This window comes from Micropterus salmoides, unplaced genomic scaffold, assembly GCF_014851395.1.
Source record: "Micropterus salmoides isolate LMB-PRFRI ecotype aquatic unplaced genomic scaffold, ASM1485139v1 Ms_hic_scaffold_6, whole genome shotgun sequence".
Taxonomy (NCBI): domain Eukaryota; kingdom Metazoa; phylum Chordata; class Actinopteri; order Centrarchiformes; family Centrarchidae; genus Micropterus; species Micropterus salmoides.
The window spans coordinates 36,047,244-36,060,877 of record NW_024044348.1 but is presented as its reverse complement, the minus strand read 5'-3'; the positions used below and the strand labels follow the sequence as shown (position 1 = coordinate 36,060,877).

The 13,634-nt window shown below is 39.4% G+C and overlaps 1 protein-coding gene across 1 annotated transcript in view; it reads right to left on the bottom strand.

Moving 5' to 3' along the window:
- si:ch211-186j3.6 (neural-cadherin) overlaps positions 1 to 13,634 on the bottom strand; it is a 298,231-nt gene that overhangs the window by 67,676 nt on the left and 216,921 nt on the right. Inside the window, exon 27 of the mRNA XM_038700849.1 lies at positions 11,590 to 11,804. Coding sequence (XP_038556777.1) covers positions 11,590 to 11,804 — 215 coding nt within the window. The remainder of the gene's footprint in view (positions 1 to 11,589; positions 11,805 to 13,634) is intronic.

Genomic DNA, 13,634 nt, shown 5'->3' with positions numbered 1-13,634 from the left:
CATGTCAGTCTTTCAGTTTCCATTCTTCAGGCTGCCCCCTTCCCAACCTCAAGAGAATTCCCTTCTTTCTTGAACCCCAATATATGCTTACACTATCAGCCACAACCCTCCCTTCACACCCACACTGGGGCAGCCAGATATGTCGGAGCTGGCAGTACACTCAAAGCCACAAAGAACACCTGACAGCAAAGACCTTTTCACAGATCTGCGTACTTGTACACATGGATGTGTGTAAATGCATACTGACACGTGTATGCTGGATTGGAAAAGTGTATGCTAGATGTAGGTATGTGAATTGTAAATGGCTGCATTGATACAGCGCTTTTATCCAAAGCACTTTACAGTTCTGCCTCTCATTTACCCATTCATACACACATTAATGCACTCAAAATGGATCGACAGGCCAATCCTGTGACAGGTGGACAACCTACTCTAGCTCCTGAGCCACAGGTATGTACAGAAAAGTGCAAATGCAGACCCAAAACCAGTTAAAAGGTAGATTGACCAGCTGCTCGTCTGGCACAGCTAAGGAGCCTTCTTGTCTAGATTGACGTGACATTTTCCCCAAGAGATGAAGACAGACTTCAGAAGTCTCAAAGGAGGAACGCAGGGGAGAAGCGAAGCAGCAAGAACAGAGAGAAGGAAGTGAGGGGGAGTGACAAGCAGCTGGAAGAGTCAAAACTATGGCGGTGAAAAAAGAAGGATGTTGAGGAGAGAAGGGAATGGAAAAAGTAAGGTCAGAGGAGGAGAAATCAGAGGAAAGATTAGGAGCAAGTGTGACTGAACACTAAGCCGGGAAGAAGGCCAAGTTGCAAGATGGCAGATGACAGGTGAGATGATGGACAGTGAGGGAAATAAATGACAAAATGAACAATGCAGACCAAAAAAAGGGAGTAACAGAAGGTGATGGGTAGAGAGGAACATGATGATGGATCAAAGAGAAGACAAATAGAAAGCAGTTGGAGGAAGCCAAGAAATAAAGAAGATCTGCAGCAGTCCTTTAACTTCATCAACGGAGTGAGAATCTTTCTTTGTTGATTAATTTATCCATTTGTATATTATTTTTTTCTTAATGAGTTAAACGCGCTTGCAGCAATTAAATCTGTGTAAGTCTTTTTGTTCCCAACAAAGAACGTTATGAACCTGTGATGCCTCCCAAATCTGCAATGAGACTGGTACAGAGTTTTACCAAGTGCTGTCTTTGTATTATGCAGAAATATGAAAAGGGTAAATGGAAGCCGGACAGATCATGTCCGGCATTTATAATCAAATAAATATCATACAGCACTCCTATTAGTACATGACTAAACACATTTTAAAAGGAACCTGAAGGAGAGAATATTGAAGAGTTTATCTTGCTAACAAGTAGAGAAAGCTTGATTTAACTTATAAGCCTCTGTGCCTAGAACTCTATTTTCTCAACAGCAACAGGGAGAGAAAAAGAAACGGATAGGGGCGAACTATTGAAGGATTCACTTCAGGTTTGAGTTCTGGGGGAAAGTTTATGTATACTCTCAGGGCTGCAAACACTATGGATGCACCAAAAAGAAATAACTAGTATCACATCAGTACTCATCGGGCACACACTCAGAGTTTAGGTACTGGTAGAGAAAAATGACATTGCTGCATGCCTCGCCAACACAACATATTTCGCCTTTCATTGTTATCTCATTTTGTGCCATTCCCACATTGCAATACATGTGATTAACAGAACTTTGCTGCCTGATGGATACATTACAAACAAACAAAATACACATTCTTTGCATTATTATGCATAACTAGGTAATATGAAATATAACTCATATTTTGAAAACAGAATTAGAACATATTGCTAGGAAAGTAGTGGGCACTAAAGCCTCCAAAACATGGAGGTTATTGTTCCTGTGGCTGGCATAATAACTGCTCAAATTCTCTTTTGTTGCTTTGGTGAAGTTAAATGGAACTGATTTGAGTGAAAGAGCTACATGGAGACATACACACAAAAAAAGGGTAAAGAAAAGAATGTGAGAGGGTAGCTGGGAGTGCAGTAACCTGGCAGGCCAAATGGGAGCATCTTCATAGAGGCCGGCACGCCTTTTAAATGCTCTGGGTGTACTAGGGTTAGGACAAGACTTTGCTCTTAAAAGAGCTCATGCACACAGCCAGGCTTCTTTTCAGCTACTAATACATAATTCATTACCTCCTAGTCTGAGACAGACAAGAGGGAGAAAGCGAGTTAACGTGTGTGCTTTGTGTGCAAGGAGAGCTTGAACTCCCACAGAGTTGGGGGCTCTTAAATATAAAAAATGTCCTCATCTTCTGACAGCCTGAGGATACACAGGAGTCAAACTGAGAGCATATGGACTGCATAAACAGCCTTACAAATCACCCCGCTACACACATACACACACCCAGCACCCACCCACCCACCCACACACACAAGCAGTCGCATATACACTAATGCCTGAAAAGTCAGCCTGTGTACGAATCAGCAGGTGATAGATAAAGAGCAGAGCAGAAAGCTTCTTGTATAAACGATCTGTCGGCTAGCTAGCCAGCTCCGCAGCCGACGCATATTGGATCTCTGCATCCAGCAACACCTCCTACTTGAAAGCCATTGCAATGCTAAGCTAGGGGGTACTTTACAAAACAGCCCTGTGGAAATTGAACGTAAAGTGAATCTGTGTGTGTATGCTGTCGCCTGCCATATCCCCTTTCTTCCATTTATGGTCTTTATTCATCACTCAATCCTCCTTTCAGGTAGTGGCGCCATATGAACAAATAGTATCAAAAAGTATCTGTGTAACGTGTTCTGGAAATGTTCCTTTCGTTCAAGGGAAGAGTTACAAAGCACACACTCCCGTCAGTCCTTATCCAACCCCCTGCTGGCAAATCTTTTCCATTCGGCAAGAGTGCTGTAATTACACAAATTTAATTTGTCTTGTTAATTTGTCTATTGATTGGACAAGCGCTGGCCTCTAGTCTTTGCATGTGTGTGTGCGTGTAAGACAGGGTACTTCTGTGTGTTTGCTCAAGCACCTCAGAGCAGGTCTAAAGCTTCCAGCCATGTTTGGAGACAAATCATTACTGTGACAATTAATCTCACTAACACAGCTGAGGTCAACGAGTGGCATGCTGATCAGGCCGGGCAGTCACAATGCTAAATGATATTGTATGTAGTACCAGGAGTACTAATAAATCTGTCTATTTCTGACTACCTGCTAGACTTGGAAATAACATATTGCCCTTTTCTTTTATTAATTATTATATTTACAGTAGCTCATTTTCAAAAGAACTTTTATGAAGAACATTTTGAGCAACTAGAGACGCAAAATGCAATGGAGATTGTTGAAGGAATAGACAGACATTTTGGTAAGTATGTTCATTAATTACATGAGGTTTGAGTTAGATGTGAAGTTTGGTACCACTCATGTCTATACCGTAAATATGAAGCTACCGCCAGATTATCTTAGTTTAGCGTAAAGACAGGAAGCAGGCGAAACAACGAGCCCGAGCCTGTCTAAAGGTCACAAAATACATTAACCTGCAACTATAAAACATCCTAACCCTAGCCAAAGTGTAACAAGAACAAATTGGAGTTTTACGGCGGTTTGTGTGCTGGACAATATCTTGGCCGGACACTGTGGTGTCACACTTTCCTGGTGTCTCCAGGAGTCTCCAAAAAAACACAGCACCGGTCAAAAAATAGTCGAGCTGTCCACTGGAAATAGTAAAACTAGTGGTTTCCCCTGTTTCCAATCTTTATGTCAGCATATAAGTGCATGTCCCTTAATGTGCAACTTTTCCTTCTTTATCCAACGAGGGTTAAAATGAAGGGCAACTGGACTTGGTTGAAGATCAAGCTTCAACCAAGTCCAGTTGCCCTTCATTTTAACCCTCGTTGGATAACTATGACCTGGATGACTGAGAATCTTCATAGACATTTTCCTTCTTTAAAGTGTTAACTCCTAATAGAAGCACTAGGTATAAGAACATTAATAGGTTTTTGGACTTAAACATGTGGTATTTGGACACAGCTAAATGAAAGGCTTTGCCAAAAACAGATTTGTCCAAAAATCACATGGAGAGATTTTTTATCTAAAATGTTTATTTATCGTCCCATATTTGTAACAACACTGGTGTTTTACTGGTTAGGGTCACCATTTCCATATAATTCATATTATTTAGATCACATAAAAAAATTCATAATTGAACAGAAGCAGACATTCTTAAGTAAAGCTGATATGTGCTGCTGTGAATTTAACTGATAGTTTTGATCGTATTACTTCAGATCGCCATACTCTCCACATGTATACACAGTGTCGGAGGACAGAAAAAAAACATATGTCCTACTTATTTTACCATTAGCAAACAGTTGTGAAAGATTTATTTCTATGCAGTAAAATGATTGACTGGAAAGTGACATAATATATCTTCCACACACTAGTTCTGACTGTAATAGAGGTATAAATACCTAATGTAAGTATATTACAGATCAGATCACCAATGGGAAACACCCCCGGAGGTTGTGACAGGAGGAAGTGACAATGTCTTGTCAAAAATGTAATGTCAAAATGGAAGCAAGAGGAAGTGCTCACTGGAAAAGTTTGGGCCATAAATATCCCCAGAGAAAGTAATATAAAATTTTCCTCAACTAAATCTTATCTTGACACAATCTGGACACAAGCCACACGTTAATAGCAGGGGTCTCTGTTATGTCCTTCCAGATCTGCCGACAGGCTTTTATGGACACATAATACAGAAGGAAAAATCATCTCTTCTGGCTACACACTGACAACCGTCCAAGTATTTCATATCACTGGTGTGAGTCTTGTGGTGCGGGAGCAGTTTTATACAAACAACTGAATATTCATTACACATTTGAAGTGCGTGCCAGTGTTGTTACTAGCTGTAAATGCCTATTAGTTATTTTAAAGTGCCAGTGGGTGATAATGGTTTCCAGCCAAACTAATGATAATATACAGGTAAATTAGTATGCAAATACAGTTTGCTGTAAAGGTTGGGTGTCTATTTGCATTCTATTATGCAGCAGACTCCACATATTTCAATCAAAATAACTGATTTATTTGCACAAAAACAAGGTCAATTAGGCTGGTATATTTGTGTTTGTGTGTGTCATAGGTTTGTCCTTCATAATCACTTATTTTAAAAGGTTCATCATTAATAAAATATCTGTGCTGTATTGTTCAATGAAACTAAATATTGTTATTTAAGCTGCTGGGCTGGATATTTGGATGAGCTCCATGCATGAAAATATGAGCGTAAACAAGAGCGTAGCTTGGAACAAACTGACCATGAACTGTTAACCAAGATGGCCGTCCAAAGCTCAGAGTGCCTGGAATGGGAATTTAAGGCTTCACAAATTAATAAACAGCATTTACATAATGGTGAGGGAACATCCAATGTTCTGATCTTACCCAGAACACAACAGGTCAGCTTAGACGTGGACATTATTATGCCCTTTATGGGCACACACCAGCTGTGTGTAACCATGTAATCTCTTCTCCCCCAGTGGACAAAGATTGGGTGTACTACACAGCTATGTTCCCAGTGTGTGTTTGTGTGTATGTGAGTGCCTTACACCTTCTTTGGCCTATACAGCAGGGCTGGCTTGGTACAGCTGCCCTGCGGCAGGATAAAGGGCGGATGAGTGGGCGGCTTTGGAAAAACAAACCAGGATCTCAATAAGAAGCTGAAGGTGTGTGTGGAAATGTGTGTGTGAAGCAGTGGGGAATATGATCAGGCTCAATGGGCAGCATCACCTAACAAGGCCTAATAACAAGGTGAACAATGTCCCGCACACACACAAACTCACTATGGTCAAAATGTATTAGTGGCTTCTCATGTGACACTTGACATTCGTAAATGAAAAAGCAGTTCAGGTTGTAAAACAGCCTGTGTTGCCACCTGACATTTCTTTTTGTCTTCTTCTCTGTTCCTCTGTTCCTTCAAATCCGTATTTTCACCTCTCCTTCTTTCCAACTCCCTCCATATCCTGAAACTATTATTGTAAAACCCTTTTCAAACTACACTTTCAACTTGAAGTCATGCCACGGGAGCAGTGTGTTCCCCCACAATGTCATTTCCAGCACAGCTCTTGTTTTATAACACAGTCATGTCAGGATGACACCTTCGGCATTCAGTGTTTCATTTGGGAGTGAATCACCGCATTTTGTCTGATTCCTCTTGTAATTATGCATCAATCCAATAAGGCTCTTTGTGCATCAACGTTAGCAGTGGATGCTTGAAACTGTGTTCTTAGGCTGGTCTTGAAAAGCATTTCCTTTTCCTTTGAGAATCCTATTTAATCAAAAAGTTGTTGATTTAGAGAAGACAAGTTCAGATTCTGGTCAGGGAAACCAACTCTAAGTCACCTTAACATCCTTAAATTAACCAGTGGTACCCCATCAATGTTGTCCCTTTTCCCTCCTGTTTTTCATCTTTTCATGCTCATCGTATTTGTTCACTGTTATACAGATGATTGCGGCTACTATTTTAGTTGTGTTAGCTTTTGGCCTGTATATGTTCTGCAACTGGATGCACTCTCATGAGCTCCATGATTCACAGAGATAGTGAGAGTGACTGGAAGAATCATTTAATATTTTTCATAGAATTTCATTTATTTTGATTTGTGCCTTATTTGAACTCTACTCCTTTTTGTCTCTCCCAAAGCTGAATCTAGAACAGGCGGACTACTGCAATTTATGGTGTTAATATTATCCTTTTTAATAAAAAACAGATAGGACATTTAGTGTTGTTCATATCAGACATGATGGAGATTCATCCCGGACTGCAGCTGGTTTATAATATACATGTTTTATAATAATATTTTTATACCAGATAGTTTGTGCATCAAGAGTCTAAGCAAAGAAACCTGTTACTGCGTTGTTGGTGGATTATACTTAATGGTCTAGAATTATTTTAAAGATAAAAAAAATGTCCCAGCTTCACAAGATTTCACTTGGTCTTGGTAATTTGCACATTTTTTACACCAATAAAGTACAATATAAACTAAGGAAGGTCCTGTATTATTAACTAATGAAGTTGACCAATCTTGTCAAAATATTTTCAAAAATGTTTTATTATGTCAGTTTATATTGTGCTCACAGGGAGCCTATTCCTAAATGGAAAGGTTGTAAAACTATTTTACATGCAGGAAAGCTGGTTTGTATTATAACTGATACGTCTCTGGGTCTTGGAAAATAAAGAAGCTGCCATTGGCAGTTTACTGCTGTATGCTCTGTACTTTATGGGAACTTAAAAGTGACAGGGTACATACTTCATACATGATACATTCAATACCTCATAATGACAATGTGAAAAAAAGGATCTTGCAAAGTTATAAAAAGTAAAAAGTGAAATTTCACATTGACATGTGACAGATTTCCCTTTGCAATGATGTTAAGTTTTAGATCAGGTGACTACCATTTCTCCTGATCGTCTTGATCTGACAATGCACATTAGAGCAAAAACCAAGCCATGAGGTCAGGGGAACTGCCTGCAGAGCTCTGAGGTAGAATTGTGTTGAGGCACAGATCTACAAAACTATTTCTGCTTCTGGGCTTCATGGCAGAGTGGCCAGATGGAAGCCTCTCCTCAGTGAAAGACACATGAAAGCCTGCTTGGAGATTGCAAAAAAGCACCTAAAGGACTCTCAGACTGTGAGAAACAAGATTCTCTGGTCTGATGAAACCAAGATTGAACTGTTTGGCCTCCATTCTAAGGGTCATGTCTGGAGGAAACCAGGCACTGCTCATCCCCTGCAATATCATCCCAAACATGATGGTGGCTGCATCATGCAGTGGGGATGTTTTTCAATAGCGGGGAGAGGGTGACTGGTCAGGGCTGAAGGAAAGCTGAACAAAACCTGGGAAAGCATGGTTTCAAGTTTTGTATTAAGTGAAGTAAGTGTATTAGATTGATGAGGGAAAAATGAATTTAAATGGTTTAACATAACGTAACTGCAACGTAGCAAAAAAGTGAAAAAGGTGAATTGGTCTGAATACTTTCTGAATGCAGTGGAATTTTTGCCTCTCAGCAATTACTAGAAATGATGGCCAAACTGGGAAAACAAAAGATTTCTGCTAATGCGAATACCCAACAACAGTAGTTATGGGCATAGAGATAGTCCAAAATTCAGCACAGAGATCACTGGCATAGTATCAACAGAATCTATCTGCGAATATTGGAAAAGGCCCTCAACAAATAATTGTATCATTACATTGTTTGGTACATTGATATACATCCATACATCCACATACGTACTTTAATCCAGTTATTTTATGCTCCAGCCTAGACTGTGCTGGACCCAATGGATTTGTTACATGCAGTAGGTGAACCTTGAAACAAGTTCATTAGAGATCTAAATATGTACAGTCTGATTCTAATTACACTCTGCACAGTGACAAATCACCCTTAGCTTCGCAAACCCATTAACTCTTTAGAATCTAATAACACATGCTGGTTGCCTTTCAGATACACACAGACCCTCTGACACAAACCAAAGCTAAAGAAAAAATTCTGGATTTACACTGCAAACCTGCGCGCACACACACACACACGCACAAATACATAACGCGTGGGGCTCTCCAGGCAGACCTCCCCTCCCACACACATTACTTTGGCAGTGATGGAACAACAGCATCTTTCCCAAGAGAGAGGACCAATGCAAGGGAAGACGAAGCGAGAGAGACAAGGAGGTGTTAGTCTCTCAGATTAAAACACTAAATATACTGAGATGTACAAGACATTTTGTTCTCTGTTTCCGTCTGTCAATAATTCCTGCATGCCGCCCTCAGTTCAACAAGCTTTATTGTCTTCAAACTTCAATAATATTGCCACATCAACAAAAGAAAAGACCAATATTTTCCCTTAGGAGCTAGAGATGTACAGATGCCAAAGCTCAGTTTACGCACATTTACAGATCTATCTAACCAAAATTCACAGTATTACTGTGAGCTGCAGAAGTGTGTGTGAGTGACTGTCCCCTGTACATCTTTTCCTTCTTTTCTTAATTAGCCTTTGTGTAATAACAATTACCCTTGTCGTACACATCAAAATGCATGGGGTGTCAGCTTTAATAAGATCAAAATCATTGAGAATGTGTGTGCAATTGTGTAAGAGTGCCTGTTATTGCCTAATCCTCAGGTCGTGGCAAGTTAATACACACAGGGAATTAAACCTGAAATTGATTTCCGTTCTAGTCTAACACTCCTTTGTCTTCAGGCTAGGTGAAAGAGGGGATTTGGGAGCTGAAGGATGGTGTTTTCCTTAAGGTTTGTTCAGAACATAAATGTTTAGTACAAACATATATCACACTTTCAATTTTCTTTAAGTTGGCGTTTCCTTTTTATAATTGTCAAACAGTGTTATTCGTTTCAGTCCCTCTCTCTGGAGGCCCATCACATTAGAAAGTGGCACAGCAAAATGCATTCCCACATCTTTGCAAAAATGTAGTTTAGTCTTGGTGACATGTTGACATGCAGGGCTAGGTGGTGAACTGCTGTAGCTGGCGAGCTATTGCTAACACTAGTAGCTAGCCAGGGGAGCATGCTAGTGCTTGTCAGTCACAAGATTCTTGTTTCTTGTCACATCATTTACATAAAAAAAAGAGTAATCGAAGAGGGAAAACTGCTCTACGAGCTAGTAAGCATGACAGATACCAAACTTATTAGCTTGGTTGCTAATGGTAATATAAGTTCACACAGTTTATTTAAAAGACATATTGGAAATAAATTGGAATTTATGTTGCCCAGTTTAAATATTGCGGTGACCAGGCCTCGACACTGTAGACCATGTCATTCCCATCCTTTTTTACTCAACCTCAGATCTACACCCAAAGATAAAGTTTGCATTTGAACCACTGTCACTAAAAGCTGAAGAAGCAGCAACTATTTATTGATTGATTTTGATTGATATGATATCCATTACTCTAAGCTACTTTAACTTCTTGACGCCGATTGTCGGGAATTCGCATCACACTTCTTCAGACTGCAGCCAAGATAGTGCATGTCAGGGATGGAAATTAACACCAGCCACCCGCCAAAAAGGGTGGATTTTCCGTCAAATGTCTGAAGGCTTTAATTTCTATTTGACGGTAATTAGCAGCAGACCGGCGTTCTTGTTTGTTGTGTCGCACTTAAAATTGGTTCCCGATGTACCAAGGTATCTAAAATCGTGTTACACATGAATTAGAGGCGTTCATTGGTTGTTGTTTATGTTCTTTTCGTGTTACTCGTGTTTGATTGTCGTAGATTTGTAATGGGGTGGGCGACAGGAGCCGGGAGGGGAGAGTGAGAGTGCAGCCACTTTCATACGGAGATCCGTGCGGAAAGAATATCGGCATATTTGTCGCATTCGCTTCTTTATACTGAACAAAAGTTTGCAGCTTTATCCCATGTGAAAAGACCTTCATCCCGCAATCATATGTGCTTTTCACAAACTGATCGTTATGTCTCTGTCTGAAAATAAAACAACAGAACTTTCCCTGCTCAGAGGTGGATAAAATCTGCTCCATACCTTTCATAAAGTGCAGCGAGCCGGCAGATTGGCGCACAACCCCCGTGAAAAAAGGCAGCATGAAAACTGCTATTGTCAGGAGCTAATTACAAAAGTTGTAGTGTTTTAATACTTTATTATCTCCATTAAAGGGACGGAAACAAATGTATATGTAACACAAAAGGCAATTTATTATTTTGGCTGGTAAAATATATGTTTAGCTGGTGGATTTTTTCATCTACCAGCCACCTTGGCAGGTGAGCCAGAAAGTTAATTTCCACCCCTGGTGCATGGATTCCCCCAATGCCTGTTGGTGCATATTCGATACGTACTTAGGAATCTTTTGCAAGCCCTGGTTTCTTGTTTATGCCTGTTGCTAATTTGCATCATACCTACATATACTTGAATTTATATATTTTCTATGTTCTATAGACAAATTAACAATCTTCCCTTAATTTAACATCAGCCTGAAAGCAAATGAAAACACAAATAGTTTTTATTATTTTTTTATTGTAAAAAAATTCAGGCGTCAAGGGGTTAACTATTTGAACTGTTAATTCATAAATTTCATAAATTTAAAACAGTTTTTTTATTGCCATTTCTTTGCTTGCTGGCTAACTAGTTTTGATATTGAATTTTTATTATAAATTATAGAGTAGTAGAGTATGTGTACAGTAATTGCTGTGTAGTTTGTCTGGATTCTCTGGAGTAGAGCAGGATGACTTCTTTACTTCCCATTCTTCTTTATCCTCACACACTGAAGTCCTCCATTCTTTCCCTCACGTAATAATGTTTTTGAAATCCACTTTTCTTCTTTTGGAAAAACAGCATTTTATTTATGCGCTGTTGCTACTGTGAATCATCAAGACTGAGAAGATACAGCTGAGGGCACGTACTCTCTCTCCTCTGCTTCTCTATCTGTTCTCACACAGAGTATTTGGCCTTGTACTAATTTACTGTTATGAGGACATTCACCTGCAGATCTAGGAAGGTTAGCACTTTCCTCCATCTCATTACAGTTGTCCTCAAACAGTGAATACTGTTGAATCAGAGCCAGATGGGACATTTTATTAAGCTTGAATTGCGTCCTACCTATGGCCATGAAGTCCTCCTGGTCCCAGGCCTGCAGCTGGGCTAACGGGCCGCTATACAGCAGCAGTCCATCAGCAACATCCGTGATGAACTCCAGCGACACATGGCTCTCGAAACAAGGCATCATGGGAGGAAACCAGGCATAGCCATTGCCATGGAAACTGTGCTTGTTCTGTTGGCACTCAGGCCCCTCAAACTGAGCTGGGCATTGGCACCTTGGGGAGAAGAGGAAGTCAAGAACCAAAATTACATTAATTAGTGAATGCAATAAATAGATGACTTTTTTGTGCCATTTCGTGACAATTCTGTTGTTTTGTTTTTTGTTTCCAAAAATGGGAAAGGCATTTAAAAGATAAGATAAAAACAATATTCTGATTCCAAAACCCCTCCCTGTTTTTCCGAAACCACTTACTATATTTTGGTCTTTGAACTATTTTTTCTGCACTCAGTCTAGTTGTCTTCTCTCAGACAGCTTTCCCCTTTGGCTATCTCTCTCTCACTCTGGCTGCTTCACTGATGCAGATGTTCTCATTAGTGGCAAAACCACAGGGAGAATCACTAGATCACTAGGAAACTCCTCTCTCTGTATTTCCACACATCCAAGTACTAATTTGTCCTATCGTTTCCTGTCAAAATTTAACCTCACCTCCTCAACAAAGTTTCATCCTTGGGTTTATGAATACAAAATCATTTTTCTTATCCTTCTTTGTTTCGATCCTTCCCTACTTGTTCTAACATCTTTTCTATATTGCAAACATAACATGTAATCTTTTTTTCTTTGTGACACATTTATCCAACCCATTCATTTATTACTATTCAGGAGTATGTACATATTTTCAGAAAACAAATGTTTTAAGTTTCTTGCTTTACTTCAACAAAGCTGAATTTCAATTTCAAATGTACTGACTTATTGCATCCAATTGTGTTGAAGTGTAGAAAGAAACACCAATAATAACGTGAGAGCTTAACTGATTGTGCTGTCAGGTAAAATATTACTATGAGTAGAACAAGCCTACTGCCACTAAACTGGAAGAAGTAAAAGTTTGTTTATATCTGCAATTTCAAAATGTTACATTATTAGTGTGAAGATAAATTATTATTGTTGGCTTAAGAAATAATTTGACAAACTATCTTTTGGTGTCAAAACAACATTGGAACCCCTCAGGGGCCCTCCCTGTTATAGAAATACACAGTTTACAGTAAAAGAGTTGTACAAAAATGTTTTGTCTCAAGATGTGGTAACTTTATTGCATGGGATCTCCACCAATTCAAACATTTTTATTTTACTGTAAGAAGTAAGTTCAAACTCTATACATGTACAGCCCATGTGATGCATTACTAACTATCCGTCTATCTATGCACACAATAATGCCACTACTGCAAATACTGTGAGCCATTCCATTAAAGAAGCAAAACTTAAAACTCCCTGGCAGGAGGACAAAAATATGTTGTAACTCCACAGAAAATAGAGTTTGGGCTTTTACTTACATTAAAATAAAAATGTTTGAATAAACATAATTGATGGAGCCCAGGGCTCATCCTGAGGACAGCCGCTTCATTCCAAACGATTTGAGTGGATAAACATGGAATCTGTGTCACAGTTTATCTGTCTGAAGTATAGAATGTCATTTACAAATAGATACTGAGGTGGTGATGGGCCAATTGATGATTATGAATAAGTAATTAGTTACTGTTGCTCTGCCACATGTGTAAAAATGCGCACAGCCCCATCATTAAACACAAATCTGTACTGTAATTTCTGCACGACACTTCCAAGGCTTCATAGATAGAATACAGCACATACAGTAGCAGATTACCCTCCCAACCAATACAAACCCACGCATCCACGTCCATCCATCTACGTTTTTAATAACATTTTTTGTGCATACAAAGTAGCATTAGACAGTGCCCTAAACTCTAGTGTCTTTTCCTATCTATTAATTCCTCAAATCACTCTAATTATAGACGCAGAAGCAGAATACTTTGTGATCCACTTGAAACAGTAGAGTACATAAATTATCAATTTTACTAACAAACAAATAAAA